At 32.9% G+C, this 21,660-nt stretch overlaps 1 protein-coding gene across 1 annotated transcript; it reads right to left on the bottom strand.

The window, feature by feature from the left end:
• Window positions 1-1,859: 1,859 nt before the first annotated feature.
• Window positions 1,860-20,200, bottom strand: LOTGIDRAFT_107431 (hypothetical protein; the record flags this gene model as incomplete). Its single annotated transcript, XM_009063736.1, has 14 exons — window positions 1,860-2,028; window positions 2,421-2,596; window positions 2,876-2,962; window positions 3,112-3,179; window positions 3,540-3,655; window positions 4,071-4,159; window positions 4,309-4,438; window positions 6,674-6,814; window positions 6,990-7,144; window positions 7,376-7,443; window positions 8,220-8,271; window positions 8,572-8,637; window positions 13,905-14,016; window positions 19,947-20,200. 14 exons carry the CDS (start codon window positions 20,198-20,200, stop codon window positions 1,860-1,862), a joined length of 1,683 nt encoding a protein of 560 aa, XP_009061984.1.
• Between the last annotated feature and the right edge of the window lie 1,460 nt (window positions 20,201-21,660).

A 21,660-nucleotide genomic window follows, 5' to 3' on the forward strand; every position in this document is an offset into this window, starting at 1 on the left:
TACTGTTCCGTCCCAAATGTCGTGTGTATTTCAGTCTTCGTTTTGCAGTTAGAGTCGTTAGTACTTGTTTTTTTTAATATTAGTATATATTTTTACCTACATAAATAGGCTATACCCTTTTTTGAACATAAAATTAACAAAATAATTGAAACCAAAACACGAAATACTCTTATTCTATTTCTGTATTATTATCATGTTTATAGTTTAAAACTTTATCTACAACCCGCACTATACTGAGAATTAACCAAACATCATGCACAGTTGTTTTGTGTGAAATAAACTCCATAACCACACCCTTAATCATGATTGCAGAATCCGGAATTAACCAGCGATAGATTTTTACACATATGAACGATGTCTAAGCATAAATCATGTTTGAAAACACATGTCATGTCATGATAAACTTGCACTTATTCTGATCCCGAATATTTTGCTAAATAGAGGAACAGATACCCATAACTCCATCATATACTGAAGATCTTGGAATGTAAGGGTTCCGATCGGGTACCTCGAAATATCCCGAATTTCGTGTATATGTTGAATTTTGTCCTCGTACATTAACGCTATATTCATGACTTATATGCCTTGCATTCCTTAAAAAACGCCATATATACGGTAGAAATAAATCATGTAAGACAGACACCTTCAGATTCATATAACCCCAACTATGTCTATCTGAAATCATGTATATTGTATAGTATCTATTCATTAGTTTTATTATAACAATTAAATTATAATACAAAAAACAGAAAAATAAAATGTTATTTTGACAATATGAAAATTAATCTATACCATGTTAATTAACTCTAAGATAGCTTGCATACATCAGCATTAGGTTATAGGATCCAACCTCGAGCAAGATAACAAGCTATGTCACCCTTAATCATGTCTTAATTCAAATCGAACCTTAAGAGATCAACATGAAATGGCATTGGCCCTAATAGTATTAACTATGCATGAATTGCATGAACATGTAAAATATGAACTATCCACACGAGACAATGAGAACTATCGACCTATCACATGCGAGTGGATTCATATGGTGGAGGGTCCTTTGAATTTTGTACTCCGTTTGTTTCAGGCTTTTCTTGCACTCCTATAGTATCATCCTTCTTGTATAAGTCACCTTTATTTCCCAAAGTATCGCACATAATCGGTTTTGACGGATCCAAATATTCTTTCTGAAACAAAGAAATAATATCATTTTAACTCAATCCATTTCATTTAAGTACAGGCAGAAAACAATCAATGATGAAACAGGGCGACTGTCAATTCTCATTTCAGCAATTATTGCATTGCCAGGACAGTGGCTTTAGCTTGAGACCTAATGTATGTACATATAGTCCCGGATGATTAGACTGTTTTATTTCAACCCATCCCCCAACAGGAGGAAATCTAGATAGGAATGTTGGCACGGTCACTTGAAAAATATCGGGATGCAAGCTATGAACATCAGTTTTCAAGAAATTAACCGATTTAAATAGTAATACTCACCTCATCATGGCGGACACCAAACCATAATTTACGGCGGATTGATTTAGGTAAAAAACAAAATGGTGGTAATATATCGAAGATAGGGCAAATAAGTCTGGGGTCAAGTGACTTTGGATCCTGCTTGCCTGAAAAGACGGTTAATCTACGGTCAGAGAAGGGTTTGCTCTTTTGAAACATAATAAATGGCAGTAGAACAATGTAAACTATACAGTTTTTTTAACATAAAAACGTGAACATAAATGACTGAGTTCATTCTTTAATTTTCACAAATACAGTTCATGTTTATCTGCTTTAATATAGTAAATTTGGTCCCATATCGGACGACTCGTCATGACGATATTTTCCATATCCAAAAAACATGGCTTTCAAACAGAATTAAGATTGGTAAAAGTTAAAACTATATGGGTGACTACATGATAGGTAGGAAACGTACCTGTTATCAAACTTACCACCATACCAACAATACATGTTGTAGCAACAGCAGTAGCACTGTACCATAGATAAGAAACTGTGTATAGATAATAATCAGCTGATCTGAAAATATTCCCAAAAATTTTAATCGATTCATTAGAACAGAATCTTTATTGTAAATGGGTTGCCAAAATAAAGTTATTAAAAAAACATAAAGTTAATATTAGTATTATTTCTAGACATAACTAAATGTCCAGAAGTACTTTTGTTATCGGAGCCCAAAAGGCAGTCTGACATCTCCCCGTTCATTCCTACAGCAAACTTTTTTACCCCTATTTATCGTTTCCATTTCCAATATTTTATATATATATATTTTAGTTGGAAATCAAGCACATAAAATGACGCCTAGAGTCTGAACTAGCGGGAATGTAAAAACTTAAAATAAAATGAAGGTCCCGAAAACGAATTAAGGATATAATATATCGTAATACAATTAGACTTAAATTAACACTTACGGTTCGGGACCAAGAGTGGGAGATTCCGGGACTATAGTGGTAGTGGTGGGAACGAGAGTCCAGTTACAACCATGAATATAGAGTGGTGGTCTAGGATTTGGCGGTTTATAAACCTGAGCACCAACACCAATCCAAAACATAAATACTAGACCAGTAAATAACCCACTAAACGCTCCCTGGAAAAAAAAACAACAAATGTAAATATGTACTTAATGAGAAGTTCAGAATCAAGGTACATGATAAAATAAAGAAGGCAAATAAACACTCGTTTTCGCTTCTAGCACTACAGCAAAGAAGAAAATTAATATGGTAATGGAAACCTTTATAAATTATATTGTTCATGCATTATTGCCTGTATTTTTATATCTAACACGTCCTTAATGATCGAATATCATTTGCGCCCCCTGATTTTTAGTTAAATCATGACCACTACCTGTAAATCGCCAAACACTTACCCATTTATTGGCCCAAGGGAAGAGCATTCCAAGAGTGAATGTACCCAATAAAGGTCCTCCAATCATACCAAACAGAGACAGAGCTGCCTACAATACCAAATATAGGTTTTTGTTATTGTAAAAAAAACATTTGCATAGGCATATGCTGGTAGGGTGGGTATACACAATTCCCATTATAATCATTCGAATACATCGATTTGGTCTTAAACACGTGAAGAAATATTAATTGCGCTTACCTGTAAAACACTTCCTAATAAGGAAGCAACATATGTTAATCCTAAACATATAATACCAAATATTACAGCTGAAAACAGAAAAGTTGAAAATTAATTGTGAATGCTACAGAAAATTACTTCTGATGGAATACGAAAGGACGGATTAACTTGCCGCAAATAAATATTTTGACAACTTTGCTACATTTATATTCTTAACAAATTAGGTAAAGAACCAAATTAATGTGAAAGTGCAAGTCTTAAAACTGTTGTAGCGCTAGCGATGTACTTTATGCTCATAGCACTGGACGATCTATTGGATTCGTCAACTTAGCACTACATACAGAGAGCTATATACCGCAAAACAGATCTTGGTATTTTATATAGGTAATTCACTTCCCATTGAAGTAATAAACTGAATCTGTATTCTAAAACACCGAGGAATATCTTACCCAAAACTTTTGAGATTAACGTAGCACGTTCTTGTCTTAAATCCTTAAATATATAGGCTTTAATAACATCTTCTAAAAATACGGCAGCTAGTGAGTTTAATCCTGATGATATAGTACTGAAACAGAAGTTAGATTATGAAGCACTTATGATATAGGCTGCGAACAGTAGCACTTTTAATTTACTTAAAACATTCTGATTGCTGTTATAATATGTTATATTTGATATCTTACACTTTGATTAAAATGTGAAATATCCGGATCTCAGAGCAGCGGAAGTTTTAATTGACATCTGCCAAAATCTTGTCAATGGGTGGATTTAGTTGACCTAAACGCACCTAAACCTGGGAAAAATGGATTTTGTCGACCTGAATGATCGCAGTTGTTCATGAACTCGTAGTTAGTCAATTTCTTTACATTAGGAAACTGCGTTGATGACATGTATTGAATCTCCAGTCGCTATGATCCCAGCAACCCTCCCAGTAAGAGGAATGTGTTTTACTGTATTCCAACAAAATTGAAAATACTACTCACCTTAAAGCACCACTGAATAAACAGGCAACAAACACACCAGGTAATCCAGGATAGTCACCCAATGTATCCATTACAAATAAGGGAAGTAACTGAAATGATACAAATACAATGTTCTGAATATATATTCGCTTTATTCCGAAGAACAATCCCAATAAATATAGAACAATAGGCTAAGGATTTACAAAAACACTTTTTGATTTGACAATAAAAAAAATGGTTATCATAGTCTGAACTTTACCTGATCGGCTGCACCTACAAGACCATACTGTAATGGATCACACGTAGAATAAAAAGCATACATGACAATACCAATTAAACATGATAAATATAATATAGCACATAAACCCGGAAAATTCAACCACATGGCACTGAAATAAAAAAAATAAGTAGTAATGGATATGGAAAATTAACTGTAATGTTCAGCTCATTGAAAGCCGTTGCCATGATGGTGGAAATGACTTTTTCAAATGATAAAAACACGTCAAACTTTAGCAAATAAAAACGGTCTAAAAGGAATTTTTAAATAGATCAATTTCGTAAAAACCTTATTTGTTTTTAAATTCCTTCATCATTTTTGACATTTGACTTAGACCCGTCTTTGTTGTAGCTTTGTCTAGGTTTTGTGAAATAGGATGCACGGTGGGTAATAGTGGATACAATTTGTCAATCTTTTCATCTACTTTGCCAGGCAAGATAATATACGCCCGCTACCAGCTGTCAGACATGATAACAAAGTCTTCAGTGGCTTAATAATGAATTTTCAAATGCAAAACTTCTCAGTAACAATAAAATCTTTCATCCGATTATTACCAATTTCGACTAGTTGAAAAAAAAAGTGACTGCCATGCAAATAAATCAATGTGCTATTCAGTTATTAACTATATAATTTAATGTACATGACATATATTTCCAGAAAGCTATGTTTGACAAAATAGAGTAATTAAAGTAGTGCACGCCATGTTTTTTTAAATTGTTAAATACTACAACATCTACCAGTAGTTACAAATAATTCAGAAATATTATGCAGTGTTTTGTCTCTCATAAGGTATCCAAGAGGAATAAATTGTCAACCACGACTGATGAATAATATACGACTGACGATTCAACTAATTGTGACGACTTCGGGGTCTAATATACATGCATACCAAGTTTCACCTTTAATGGCTGATTCTATCAACAAATCTCTGGCACTGTTATTTCGATAAAAAAAAGTTTTGGAATCCTTTACCAAATATACCTGATATTAATTTTCGATTCTCGATGATATTTGGGCTATATCCATATATCTATATATCCTTGTTCTCTGAAGCTTGTACTAACTTGCTGACTCTTAATAATAATCAACATCCTACAATCAAGTTCACCATGAATATTACTGAAAAATGTGTTTCCTTCCTAGATATCAATGTGTTTATAAAAGATGACGATTAAGAAACTGCTTTATTTTTTAAATCCACAGACATCCATCACTACTTACCACCCACCAGATGTCATCCTTAACATATTTTCTATTACATACAATATAAAGGTATCAAGAGAATTTGCAGTAAACTGTGGGTAGACTATAGACAATTCAGAATGTTGAATTCAAAATGTGGGACAAACTGTAACTTCATTTAGTGTAAAACTTATATACTAAAGAAAGATGGTAAAACAACTTGGGTGGCTCCGCATTTTAATATGCCAGGTCATTCTTTAACTTTGCCTATTCTCCAGAAAATAAACTTGACAACAAAAGCAAATTGGATTCGGCAGAATCTTTCTAGACTCAATACTGACGTCTTTGAAGCCTACTTTCCCAGTCCGGTTAACTCCAAACTAATCATATACTAATCATTAAATTTGGAATTGATTAAGCTATTTAATGATACTATCAAATACCTTAACATATTTCCGCGAAAGGACAGTTTTAAGCCAACTTTCTTGCTGTCGAGCTTTTCTGACTATTCTATTGTATTAGAGGTGATCACCATTATCTTCTTCATGATTGGTTTGGATTTTCAACCATTATCATTAATTTGATTGTTAAAAAATGCACATCCTACCATATTAAAGGGATTGTAAAAAGGTTTTCTAGACTTTCTTATGTGCATCAGGGACAACTTTGACCTCTTTGAACTTTTGAACTTTAGGACATCTCAATTCTCGTCCGATGAATGTGGTTTCTAGTTTCTACTATTTCAGAAAGAGTTAACCGGAAATGACGCAGCAAGAGAATTCGTAACCAACCGGAATTTCGAACTATGTAAATATTTTCATGTATACTAAGCTTTATCAAGATCGGATAAAACTGTAGCCTTTATCATGCCTTCATTCCAAACATATTTTTACTAAGTCGAGGACAATAACTCCGAAATCTTGATCCGATTATTACCGAATTCGAACTTGACTGAGATCCCATCAATGTCTACAAGCATACGAAGTTTCATCAATATCAGATGAAAACTGAAGCCTCTATCGTGCGCACAAGAAATGTGGACAGACGGACGGACATGGGCTACGGCATCATACGGGCGAAGTCTTTATTGTTTACTGGTCTATGAATTTTATGGTTCTTATCAATTTTTGTGATTGAATATTGAAACAAGTAATGTATTACTTACATCTGAGCTTTACGTAATGTGGGACACGTACACGTTCTCTGTACCTGAGCTTGGTTTGTTCCATAAATAGCAACCCATGTGAAAAATCCACCAATAGCGAGGGACCAAACACTGTGTCGTACGGATGGATCGGGACTAAAACTGAAAAACGAGAATATATTAAATTGAAAGGTTATTACATTATTTTTGTAGATGAACCAGTGGCGAAGACAGGATTTCATTGACGGAGGTAGTTCTTTCAAAAACAATATATTACAAGGCCTTTATCGTCTACGTAGAGAATATCCATGAATTTCTGAAACGCTTTTATACTTACTCGAAGAATTCTACTCTTGAAGAATTAGCAGCAATTTCCCATGCTTTACCAAATCCTCCGACGAGCATGCTTCCTCGAATTAATACAGCTATTAAACCAGTTAACATCATAAAAACTTGGAAGGTATCTGTCCACAGTACAGCTTTCATACCACCCTGAAATAAATAGTTAAGTTCACAGAATGATTAAAATTGTCGAACAATTCGTACTGAATTTATCTTTTTTGTCTTTTTTCAATTTGTAACTTAAACCGTTGATGTAACAAGAAGTGCCAATGTGAGAATACATCCATAATGCCAACTTCTTGTTTCATGGTCTAATAGGATTTCGAGGATTAAAAGACCTAAATTAATTTTGGAACATTAGAATAATAAAAAGGTACTTACAAAAGCTGTATAAATAGTGCATACAACACCAACTGATATAACTGACCCCCATAATGTAAAACCAGTTACTGAAATTAAATAGCGAACGTACATTTAATCAGTGCAGGTTTTGCTAGGTTATTAGAGCTTAAAATCTACATGGTTTTATCCTTATTGCATGTAATACTCTTAAGGACACTTCGAGTCATCCCAACAACCCCAATGTCATACCAGAGGCGGATTAACCTATAAGCAACTAGACAGCTGCCCATGACAAATTCCAAACAAACAGTAAAAAGTATCAAACAAGTTAATAAATTTCCGCAGGCCCATCGAAAATTGTCCTACCAGGAGCATGATGTGTGAGAATCGACTAAATTGTTTGAGCCTTATGGTGATGAATGCCGATATCGTGCATACGATTAATGCTAATGAGCTAATTGATCTGTTCCTGAAAAATGCCCCCTCCCTAAAATGAGAAATTAGGCCCTCTATCGTTCGTTTGCCTACAGTCCAACAAGTCCAAAATCCGCCACTGTGCCATACCCTCAAGGACACTTCGAGTCATGCCGACAACCCCAGGATAATGCTCTTAAAGACACTTCAAGTCATCCCCTTAACCCCAGGACATGCCCTCATCGAGTCATGCCGACATCCCAAGGACCATACCCTCAAGAATAATGTGGAGTCAACCCCAAGGCAATTTTTTGAGTTTAGACAAATTTTCTAGTTGCTTTAGAATTCCACCATTCAAGGAATGTTAAAATGTCAGTCGTGGACCTTGAACCCAGTTTTTCACGAATACTTCATTCGCCATGCCATCGTGCGCCTCTCTTAAACTATATAACATATACAAAATATTCACCTGCGTTCAAAGCTAATGATGGAGCATATAGTACAATGGCCATATACAACACCTAAAATACGAAAACACCAAAATTAGCTGAGAAGAAAAAAATTGGAAAAAAGTAAAATCAGTCAAAACCGTATTGGTCGGTCCACGGCAGCAAAAACTTCCCACCCTTTTGTTGGTAAGTCCTCAAAGTATGACTAATGCAAAAATCGATTCAGAAATTTTCAAATGTACGTTATTTGTGTTGCTGAAAACTGAGTTACCTATCTGAAGTAGACCATTATTTGGTATTAACTGCTCAAAAGTATTAAACCTTCTGAATAAAATATATTATATAGATGGACTATTAGCGTCTGAAACTTACCATTTGAGTTGCAAAGGTCATAGATCCAGCAGTTCTTACACCTTTACTAAATCGTTTCTCAAGATACTGAAATATACAAACAGTTATATATAAAGTATACAACCTTACACCTTTACACTCGGTATAGAAACATTAATTTTATACGCTCGGTATACACGTTTATCTTTATTTTTTTATAATAAGTTTATTTATTTGACCATAAGGCGAGATGCCTATAGTTCACTTATATAATATACAGTGCATAATTTACAATATATATACAAAATATAGTATGTTATTAAATCATACGCAATACGCATACGTTTATACAGGCAGTTATACATTTCAATAATTCACAATACTATATTTGGCTATATACAAAACGACTATTTTTATCACAGACACAAGACAGATTATTATGGAATGCAAATAAATACAAATAAATCTGACCTCTAGCCTTCTTATCTCCATAGCCTTTTTCATATAAATAGCTAGATTTTGTATAATTAATTGGTTTTCTGAGCGAAATAACTGGTGTAAATTAGTATCAGATGGATAGTCACAGTAATATGAGGGAATACAATTACGTCTTAGGTCCGATAAAATTGGAAATATTAAAATAAAATGCAATTCATTTTCAATAGTTTTATAATTACATAATTTCCATAACCTATTCTGTCTTGGTATACCATGCCGACGACCATTTTCAATCTCAAGAATATGTGTTGAACATCTGAGATTTTCTAAATTGAAACGTAACGAATGATACATAGAGCTATACAAATTATTTCTTATCAGTATATACCTGTTTTTATTTCACAATAAAATCCACATTTTGAGGATTTTGACATGTAATTTTGCCAATCTTGCATAGAAATATCTTTAAGACGTTGTTTCAAATAAACAAAAATATAGGTATATCGCTCACTCCTTGGTTTAACCATACATGACCAAAACCTACACTGTTTTAATTGATGTACACCAGTTATATCTACCATCTAAATTCTGTCTATATAACACTTGATACGATAGGTTGGGCAGCCTGTGGTTTTCCATACATTGCAATTTAAGAAAATATTTGATGGGATTGCACATATAATTGCAGGGCGTTCTGCTCTAGCAATAGCGTTCGTAGTTTTATTACCCGTACATAGGATCCACTACAAAATTTGTTATGTACAACCTCTGTATCATTACGTAACTCAAGTACCCCATATTTCCGAACCATAATATAGTATTGGATCAACCATAGAGTCGAAAAATTTAAAGGCAATTTTTACATTTCATTTACGTTTAAGTTTACATAGACAATGTTTGATAACACTTAAAGCTTTAGTAGCTTGTTGCGATAATGTTTTACAACATAATGACCAGTTTAATCTACTAGTGAATATAATACCAAGATAATTATAACTGTATTACTGTATCAATAATACACCCACAACAGTACCACTTTTCTTTCTTAAATAGAACTTCCCCCTTTTTTAAAAACTACCATTTTGAATTTTTCTAGATTACCTGACATGTTCCATTTATAACAATATACCTCAAGGACATTTAAACGTTTTTGGAGATCACCAATTGTATCTGCAGTAAGGGTAAGGTCATCAGCAAATAGTAGTAAGAATATGTCGTCAATGGACTGGTCGATAAATATACCACTTCCACCATCTTCTTTCAACATAATTGCTAATTCATCGATATACATACCAAATAGCCAAGGGCTCAATATACAACCCTGTCTAACGCCAGATTTACATATTTGTCATGCCAAAGTTTGATCTAACTGTAGCCTTAACACAAGCATATATGCTTGTGAGCAGCTTAAATATTGGACCATGCAAACCTTTCTGAATCAATATATACAATAATTTATGCCTATTTACAAAATCAAAAGCTTTAGAAAAATCGACGAATGCGCAGTAAAGAAATTCCCCCTTTTGACTTAGAAATATATTTCTGCACCATGGAGTTTAAAATAAACATATTGTCTGTTGCCGAATAACCCCTCCTGATACACGTTTATATACATACATAATTAAATAAACATACAAGTATATACATAATTATACAAACATACAAATATATTCATTAAGTATACACCATTTACGTATATCCATAAAGTGTACAACGTTCACATATATACATAAAGTGTAAAAAAAATTGTATTATGTATTCCTATTAGATTATATAAGATATATAATATGATGTATAACTTGGGATCTACTTTCTACAGTTCCGAAATTGCATTCCGGTGCAGAATATATCAGGTTGGGTTTGTTTTTTTTATAAAGTAAAGAATTAGCAGTATTCAATCTTCAAGTTTCTCGGACTATAATACTGAGATAAAAAGTGTATGTAATCTAGTGTTTAGTTACAATATTCGGTATGTTGATTATAAATAGGAGCTTTAATACTTAAAATCCACAGGTAACAAAGAGTGTCCTGTTCACTGACCCACTCAAAATTAATCATGTATCAAATATATTTGCATATATCATAGCCAAAATGCCATTAAAGAAAAAAACAAACACGTCTTCTTTTTTTCATTTCATCGGCCGATAGAAATAAATTTCACCTATCCGAGTCACATATCACTGATAGGGCCTATTTCCAAATTGTTTAACCTACATAATCTCTATATGAGGATGTATATTTAGGCAAATACATCAGTATGTCTTTCCCTCCGTCCATTTGTTTACATTTCCTTATAAACGCTTTTAGGAATATACATACACCGAAAATAAAACAATGTACGCTTTGAATATTTACACAGACTTTAATCCCCGTATTCAATAGACTATGGTATGGAATTTACAATTTTTAACCGAAAATAATAACATTTTGTATGTGTAAATGTTACAGTAAATAAGTGAAATTAGGAATTACCTGTAATTACTAGTCAGTTTAGTAAATACGTGTTTTTACTGATTGTTTCAGTTATTACTCGTATCATTCAGCTGTTTACTGACTTGAAATTGAATTTTTTAATTTCATAATTCAAGAAACCAAATAAGAACGAAAAAGGGTATTGATTGTAGAGTGATTTTTTTTTTTGGCGATGAAAACATTTACATGCATTGGTATATGTTACACTGTCATACCAGCTACATTCGATGAAGCATATTCCTATCTTATTAGCGGTTAACACCCTATAAGCTAATAGATTAGTTAGCCGACACTGCTGTCAAATTCACCGCCTTTCTATTATATTATTATTCTATATTTATGTTATTCAACCTCAAGGACAAACAGTAAACAACTAAAAAAACAAGATCTTGGTGCATTTTATGAATACTATTTGTTATGTGTAACTTCAGTTTCTATACACTGTTTCATTCAAGCCTGTCTTATTGTAAAGCTCAAAAGACTGAGGTGGTTATTTTGTGAACTGAAGCATTGATGTCATCAATGCATAAAGATCATATTGCACATGATCTAAAAGAAGGCCTAATAGGATGACATGTTTATTCACGACAAACACATCTTGTTAACATTCAAATGTAAAATAATCATTTTGTTATTGAACTTCAAACAAAAAATATCACCAAAATATGAATATTGAATGGGCAATTAAAGACTTTTTATATATAATTTAAACTGTGTATCGAACACCATGTTAAGCAATTTTTCACTTGACTAGGGAGATGTTAAAATGCAGAAAATGCTCGGTACATGATCAAGGATTTCAAAAATAGAATAGATTAAAAACGCTAGTGCAAGTGCTGTTAGTGTTGCCGTTAAAGTGACAAGCTTAACATATTAAGGTACAGGCTATTTTTACAGTTATGTTTGCTGGCCAAGATACAAATGACATACACTAGTGCGAATATTTAGTTTGTAATTTCAAAATACCTGTCAAATAATGTCAAATACACTTAAGACTTTAGTCTTAATTACTTCTACACGTATCGATGCAGTACATACCCACACTTAATACCTATGTAACGTGCAGCATAGATCAAACTGAAAAATTAAAAGTCCCACTCCTACGATCTGAACAGTCTTTTACCATTTACAAATTATGAACACAAAAGATTGCCCTTCGAATAACAGTAGAATTCTGGAGGCGATAGTTTACAGCTGGAAAAACTACTTTCTGAAAGCATGTTATATGGATTTCAGTTATGTATTGCAGCATTGGTAGATTTTTCGAGGAAAGGACAGCATTTCGCAATGTATATTTTTCGTCAAATTTGAATCGCATCCAAATTTTATGTTCAATATGTGCAGCCAAATTCAATGATGGTAAAGATTTAATAATTCGATAAATTTCCATACCCGTCATTTTATTAGGCTTAAAGGTACAACGTGTTTTAACCAATACAATGACAATCATACAAGTTGAAGAAAGGTGGATCTATAATCACATAACTCTTTTGGTCAACCCTAGAATCAACAAGGCTAGAGTGAAACATACAGAACATTAATGGTCTGCTTAAGCAAAATTGAGCTTATGGTCTGCTGCAAGACAAAGGCAGTCAGCTTGCTTGATCACTGGGAACTGAAGCATGTCTAGACCTTTCAACACTTGAACTCTCTTTTAAATGAGATATGTAGAAAAAAACCAATGTTATCCATGACAAGAGTATTGGGAAGGGCTTGATCTGGTTCGATCCAGTCCATCCCTAACAGTAAGAGGCAGTCACTCTCTTTCTCGGTGTTCTTATACCTTTATTGGCCCTGCATGGTAAAAAACAAAGATAATTGTTTGATTATATTAAAGACGTTTTTTGTATACTATAAAGCAATAAAATGCGGTGTCAAGTTGTAAGTTATGAAAAGAATACTGTGATTGATTATATTGTAAAATCTATATCTGAATTGGGTCAAATACATTTATGCATCTGGTGCCTTCTTAATGTTGTTATAAGCCAATAATGTCACGAAATCAAAAGCTATGTAAAATGACGAGGTTACTTTGACCTAGTACTCATATTTAATAGAAATGTATTAAATTTACGAAACACGGTAAGATTTTAGGGGAGAGGGTGAAAACATGACAGTTAAAGAAATATATGTTGTAACATGACATGGTGAGGCAAGTATAACGTATGAGTGTCCATCAGTCAGTTACATGCCAATTTATTACTGAATTTAAACAATGTCTTGTATTTGATTTGATATACACTTCAGTAAATAATTAATTGTCTGGTAACGTAACGCATTTCATTTAGTTTACGTCAGAAGTGGACATTAATTAGGTTGAGGAACAAACTCGGATACATCTTTGTCCACCATCAGAGTCATCGACTCAGGGTTGACAAAACCAGGTGTTCTGGTCGTGCCGATATGAATGTTTAAGCCTTTTCAACAATTGTGCTAAATAAAAGATATTGCATTGTTTCACTTACCTCATAAGCACTGGTAACTTGTAAATTATAGAATATAGGAATAAATATATGTGCTGCTCCAGCAACAACAAACAGGTATGATAAACCAATCCAAAAATATATAGTGGTAAATCTGAAAAATAGGAATGGACAAAATACAGAATGGACAGTTTGATTTTGAATATATAATTGTACTAAATATTGTTGTGTTTAAAAGGATACTACATGTTAAAATGGACATAATATTTAAAACCTCAAAATATATGTTAACCAACTTTCAAAATTTAATTTTTTGGGGGGTTATCCTAAGAGGTAGTATACCTTTAAACAGCTAAATAAAAAAAAAAGGGCATTGTCTGTGAATTTAATGGAAGCCACACAGATAAGTTATAATAGGCCTAGGTTTTCTGGAAGAACAAGGTAACGGTGATATTCGGTTGTTTCATTTGATAGTTCACTTTACAATGGAAAACTTAAACTCCATGCAGATGGATCTACTAGTTCAAAGTTCAATAGTAGATATTAAGTTCACATCAATAATCTTTCAACAGGTAATACAGAAAATAATTTCAAAGTTTCCAGGAAAAACCTATTTTAACACTAAAAACAAACATAAATCATTCTAAATATATATTATATAGTTTATCTTTATTTTAATCTTTTTTCTATCTTGGGGTACATAAATACGTTTTTATTTTTAAATTCCAAGGTTCATCGTTCGATTTCATTTCAAACAGCACTGTAATGGTGTCGTGTGCAATGGGTTTCTTTATCTCTCCTTATGTCCAGTATCGAGAAATACAGCATCAGAGAGCCAGGATGAACAATTCTAAAATTGGTTTTTGTTTTAGGGTTTTTTTTCAAGGTAAAAAGAACGCAAGATATTTCGCAACTTTACGTTCAAAGTAAGACGAAGGTTTAGTCAAACCCACTGATTTATACCCTTTAAAATAAAGTGAACTGGTTTTTCTATGTGTTGAGGGACCCGACTGTGCATATATTTATATTTATCTTTGCTCTATTATAATTCGGGTGATACAAAAACTTTTCAATTGTAGTACTTCCTGGTCGAAAAAGTGAAAGATATGAAGATATCTTAATGCTTTACAAACCAATAACGTCTTTATTTTTTTTTAACTGACAATAAAATGCCTTTACGCTTACAGACAAGCACCATACCCAAATGCGTAAGATTCGGGTTTTATTTGATCCTGTAACTCGGGCACGACATTTATCAAACAATTAAAATGTGTAGTCATCGCAAAATCGATAATTTAATGTGATTTACAACATTCCGATTCCCCTACCGACGTTTGTGGTCACTGGGTCTTTTAAGCATGAATGGTTTTGTAATAAATCTGGACAAGTATTATGTGAAGCTTCAATATGCACAAGAAAGAGACAATAATTCTATATCATTAGCTAAACAGTGTATCTGCGAGTCGAGAGATAGAAGTCTATTACTTGTTTACTTCATCAAAATATATCAGGCATGCCGATTTTTATTCAGTGTGTGAAAATGATAAGAGAAATTTAAAAATCATCTCAATGTTTTCGATAGCAAACTAACGAGGGAAAGCTTATATATTTTCACTTTATTTCGCTATCACAAACATTTATAAGGTAAACGAGGTTTCTTTCACACCAATCTAGGTGCACGAAAGTCAGTGGACGAGTCAGAGAGAACATTTCCCCCCAGAAATAAAGTTCGTACCCCCATTTGTCTCCACACTTTACTTTCAAAGTTTGATTTGCTCCAAAGAATATGTTGAACACAAAACGAAACGCAAAATTACGAAATTAAGATAAAGTTACGAATATCAATAGAAATGGTGAAAATTCAAATAAAAGTTTATGATAATCAAATATTGATTCTAGTCATTTGCTAAACACTGTTCCAGAATACAATGGTAGCGGCAGCCATAGGTCTACCGAACGTCACATGATATCAGATTCAAGTTCCTTTGGTTAAAGAAATATCGGACACACGAGCGAAACTTCTGAGCGATTTAAAATTTGCCGCGATCGGCCGATAAAATACTCTTTGTTTGTGATCGCTAAGTAGACTTGTTTACTTTTCAGAAAGATTACTACTCATATGTACATAATATGAAGTTATTAAAATTAATTTAATGATGTTAACACAGCCTAAATAAATTTGAGAGTAGCGTCTATTTTAACAGTAAACATTTAAGTCCATTAACAAGTGTACGTATTAGGGTTCAGTGACCTTTAATGACAAATATCCGTATACTTTAAACTTATGACCTATAAAATAGTTCCTGTATTCATTTTCTGAATATTTAACAATATGGTCGAGTATATAGTTGAGCATTCATCATGAAAGAGAGCAAAGCATACTGGCTTTATCGGACATTGACATCTTGACTTGGATTGACTTTTTTTTATGTCTACTCTATACATTGCATATTTATGTGAAATTTGAAACAAGTAATATGTTAAAATGTATGCCCAGATTCATTTCGTGTTTCTTGATGATTCTATAAAGAGTGGCCAGTGTGTAATTTCTCGCGTTTGTTGACATGAGCGGCCTGAGTTTGATCGTCAAATTTTTGGGTAAAACATTAAAGAGTTTCGATGAAACACTAAACATCTATAGTTTCCGAACCCATCTGTAACGCATCAAATCTATGGGCATTATTTTATCATTCACATGCCATTGTCAAAATTGGCTATATTCTATGCTATTGTCTACCTTATTTTAGAAATTCGGATAATTTAACACTAGCAATTGAGCTTAATGTATTCACGAGGAAAATCATCTGACACTGAGGTTAAGGCTATAGTATTCGGATTATCATTTTGACTATGTCTGTTTACTTTAGAGTTTAGTATCATAGCTCACCTACTTAGTAAGTCTAGCTCGACAGACAGGTTTTAGAAAATAGTTTCACACAACAAGGACATCAGATTCGTTTGTCCTTGGATTACTCACTATGGGCCTTCTGAACAACAAATTTGATGTAAAATGTCACTGAATGTCACTCGATATTATTTATTTGAATTTATTAAATGAGCATTAATAACAACTCTTTTAGCTTTAAACAAATGCAGACAATAGGCAGAACAAAGAAAGAAAGAAACAAAACGTACGTTCATGATTCTCGTCTTCATTAGATTGCAAACATTAAATAATCGGGTATTTCTATATAATCCTGGTAATCAAAAAGTACAGTTAAACTTAGAGTATCAAACAAACTTTTTAATTTTTGACTCCAGCTATCACCCCGTCTATAAACACTGCTTGATATTCTTAATGATTTATAAACATAATCTAATTGATTATCATTGAAGAGTATGTTCATCCAGAATTTAAAATAAAGACTTTTAAGTTCTCTGATTGTTTGTGTAGTCCCGCTTCTGATTGTGACAATAAGGTGGTATCATCTGCATACATCCATAGGATAATCATATTGTTAATTATCACAGGATCAAAACCATTTTCACTTATAAAATTATCAAAGTCATTTAAATATACAATTACAATGGGGGTAAGTAGTCCCCTTGCTTTACCCCAGATAATGAGCTTTGTTCCTTGACCATGATATTTAACACAGAGATCCACGTTACGATACATGGATGATATAGATGTTAACATTTTTGTGCTTATACCATAAGATTCGTTAGTTTTGTAAGTAATAATTTGCGATCAATTTTATCGAAACTTTTGGAGTAATAAACGAAAGCACAAAACTACCTTCTGCTAAATATTCCGACACAATTAATTGAAGAATTAAAATACTATCTATGGTACTTTTATGTTTCTGAAATCCAAACTGCATATTAGAGAGGAATTAATGAAAATCTGCCCAAGGTTGTTAAACATGGGAAAATTATTTAGATTTGATAACAAATCCATCAAAGTGCACAATGATTCGCAAACCGAAAAGTTTGTTAGATCTGATTTAAATTTAATTTCTTTCTTCTTGTAGTTCAGGTGAAATTCCATTCAAAATAGGCTTATTCTTAAATTGGGAGACAGCTACCCATTTAAATCAACCTGGGTATATTACTATGTATGATTTTATGTCGGCCTCACTTAAAGTGATTGTTAATAGGTTTTCTGTATTGTTTCTAAGTATCGAGTCACTGATGGCATCAATTTGCACCAATCCAATTCTGTGGTTCCACAACACAAAGTGTCACTAATCGCAACATAATATGCTTCATCACATTAAGCTCTTCGCGATTAGCGATGCCATCAAATACTAATTTTAGTGGAATTGTGGGAACCAAATACGTCTGATTGAAAATTGGACTGATGCAAATTAATACAAAAATTGATACAAAAACGAAAATAAGAAAGTATAATCATACTTGTCGGGTTATATACTTCATGGGCTGTCGTTATATATATATATGTAAAAAGTTAACAAATTCACTCTTCTATAACGAAATAAAATTATGTTTAAAATTTCGTTTAACTTAGCTGTATGATGACATGCTAACTTCAAATCAATATCTAGTTGTATTTTCAAATTGTTACCACTCGAGATATTGTTATTAATCACAGCTGTTTAAAACTAGTCGTAATGTTTTTTGACATTCTAATCACAGTTAGCAACATTTAATAAGTATTAAATCTCAGATTCAACAAATATTATAACTCAGTTTCTAAGAGTAGGCTAGAGTGTGAAAGATATAAAGTTCTATCTTTTCATTAAAAAAAAATAATAATAATATGAATATTTGATACCAGAAAATCGAAAAATATAGACATTGTCGTTGCTTCAAATCTTCTCTGTTGTTGTTTCCTTTAAATTACATCGGAGCAGCAACAGTTTCTGTTCTGTCGATCCAGCGCCTTTTGAAATATTACACAAAAATCAAAAGGCGAAGAAATCCTTAATCTGTGGTCCATAAGTAAAGTATGAGGTAGAATATTTTAAAGGGATTGTAAAGAGGTTTTCTAAATTTTTCATATGCATATAGGACACTGATAGCATAATTTTTCACCATTCCAATTTGCAATCAGACGTTTGTGGTCCTCGCAAAACTGCTTTTTGCGAATAGTGCAATCATCAAACACTTAGATTTGGTAGAATTGCAGGACCCACAGACGTCTTCTTGAAAATTGACGCAATCAGTTTCCCTCTGCACATCCCATAGAATGGAAAATCTGTATGGAAGGGTATTTTTTCATATAGATAATACGTTATGCATTCGGCAAGAATTACTGAGCTCGTTGTCTCGCGCGATCCAGGCCTCTGTGAACAATACGAGAGTGAAATTACCGGCACAGATTTTGTAAGATTATTTAGGTTCGTGTTAAAATATATTTATAGGTCAAGTTGCTGGTTTTGAACATGACCTTGACTTGATCGAGGCCAGTCAGTCACCTATCCAGATCTAGGTTAATGTGACTTTAATACTTGCTGAGATTGTCAGAATGGTTATCTTAAACTAAACATAATTCTGACAACACCGAACAGCTTAATTTTGTGTTAATGAACTGATCTCTGTTCAGACAACATCCTAGTACCTGGCAATCTACAAAAGCAGAGAGTGAAGTAGGATCAGAAATTGTTGTGCTTTCTGCAATGGCGCAGTCAATTTTACGCCCGAGGGAAGTGGAGGCGAAATATCTGAGATTGCCCACTGGCTTTCTGATTCTACGTGACACATTGCTTTCAGTGTAAGAAGTTGCGGACTACAGATTTTAGCAATCTGGCAGATATGGAGAAGCAAGTGGAAAATAATTTGACAAATTAGAACGAACCTCTTTGATATGTTCTCTACACATTTAAATTCAGAAAAGTCAAAAAAGTTCCTCACATAAATCAGACAAAAAGAATTTACAGTTTGTTTGACAAGTAAATCTGAGGGCAATATTAGTTAGTTGTTGGTATCCAGCAAGATATCTTTGCACTAACACCATTTCAAGGACAAATAGAGGTTCTCATTTTCACATTTTATTTTAGAACGGAACGTCTAAATATTAAAAATTTACACGAATCTTGGAAATGGCAAAATCTTTTCAATATTTAATTAAGAATGCATGTGGAAACTAATTTTTTTAGTAAAATTTTGGTATTTTCTTACCTGTACATCTCAGATGGTGTTCCCAACAAGGTGATAGCTGACATAAAACTGGCTAATAAAGACAGAGCAACTGGAAACGGACTCATATTCCGACCTGCTAGTAGAAACTCCTGGATGTTTTTCTTTTTTCTGTCTTTAAACGCAAAATAAAATCCAATTCCTGCCGAAATGACCAATATTAGAGCAAAAATCACATAATCCCAAGCACTAAATGGTTTAATCGTTCTGGTTTGATAGCTATATCCTTCCGACATCGTGAATTCAATTAAAATCACACGAATTTCAAAAAGTTTACTTTATTTACGAAACATACACAAGCACTAGTTTAGCTTATAAGTTGTTGATTGGATTCCAATTTTCAAAGTTACCAGAAAGTTTTTTTTTAGAATAAGCGGAATGTGTTAATAAAGATAAAAACAAAAATATCACATTTCAATGTTAACCTAAGAAAATGACCTACTTCATTCCAGAAAATCACGTTAATATAGGTCACAGTGGTACGAAATCCTCCTACGGTATCCGTTAGTAACTGACAAGTATCAAATAGTTATAATATTGTGAGAAACACCGTAGTATATCTAACACAAGGTCACTGATAAACCGTGGTATAAAGTATGCTAATAATATTTACAACTCAATATGTTGTTGAGAGTTTACTTCACTGTAAAACTACCCTAACCTCCACCACTAGGTTGTGAATGGAGTAACTAACTCACTCTTTTGTTTTGATCGTGAAGTAAGGTTTGTTGTGTGCACTTAAGCCACACCCCCACGGCCATCAGACACAATTACTACGTAAAGTTGAAATCCGGTTGTTATAGTACAAGTGATAAAAACATAAAAGATGAGTTGGCCTCTTTTAAAATGAACATAAATCAAAGTCTGAAACAAAAAACATGTCTCATTCACATCTCAAGTGGTAGGTGTTAGAAATGGAGATTTACTGCAGAAGACTACCAAATCGCTCTATTTTCGTTTTGAGGTTTTCAAACATGTAAATTGTGGTATTAAAAAGGTTCTACACAGATAAGATTTACTTTCATTTAAAGATCAACAAAATATGTTTTATCTGGACATTACGTAAGGCTTTAATATTTTCTTTGGTTTTGTCGCTTTTTATACACAGGACTTCTGCTCTAAAATTTCTAAATATCAGCAATTTTTTGTAACGATCAGGATTATTATTGTTATTAAAACAGTGTGTTATACCATAATATATTCCCTTGTGTTTTCGGTTGTCGTTCAAATCTTTTTTACCATTGAACTTCCTGATGTCGACGATCGCGACTGTCAACTCAGTGTACTAAAAAAGTTGATCAACTGTTTTATCGGTGATAAGATATTATTTGAAAAGTTAAAGGTTAGATATATCTATGTATCATAAAATCATAATTCCACTCACGACTGGCATGTTTCGTCATATTTTTCTATTTATTTGAAATATGTATTAGCCAAAACTCCAAGCGTCATTGTAAGGTAAAAAACTTTGTTATTACGGATTATAGAAGTTAGATATTTATTTGTTATTATAATGGATTGCCGTTACGAAACTAAAACATTGACTGGTGGTGGTAAAATAACTATCGTATCTCTACTGATAATAATAATTGAAGTTTGCTGTTAAAAGGTTGTAATAGTGATAACACTAGTCATCGTTATTTTAATAGTAATATTGAAATTTATTATGATATGATTCCTATCCTGAAACAGCCGT

The sequence above is a fragment of the Lottia gigantea genome (genome assembly GCF_000327385.1).
Source record: "Lottia gigantea unplaced genomic scaffold LOTGIsca_6, whole genome shotgun sequence".
NCBI classification, from domain to species: domain Eukaryota; kingdom Metazoa; phylum Mollusca; class Gastropoda; family Lottiidae; genus Lottia; species Lottia gigantea.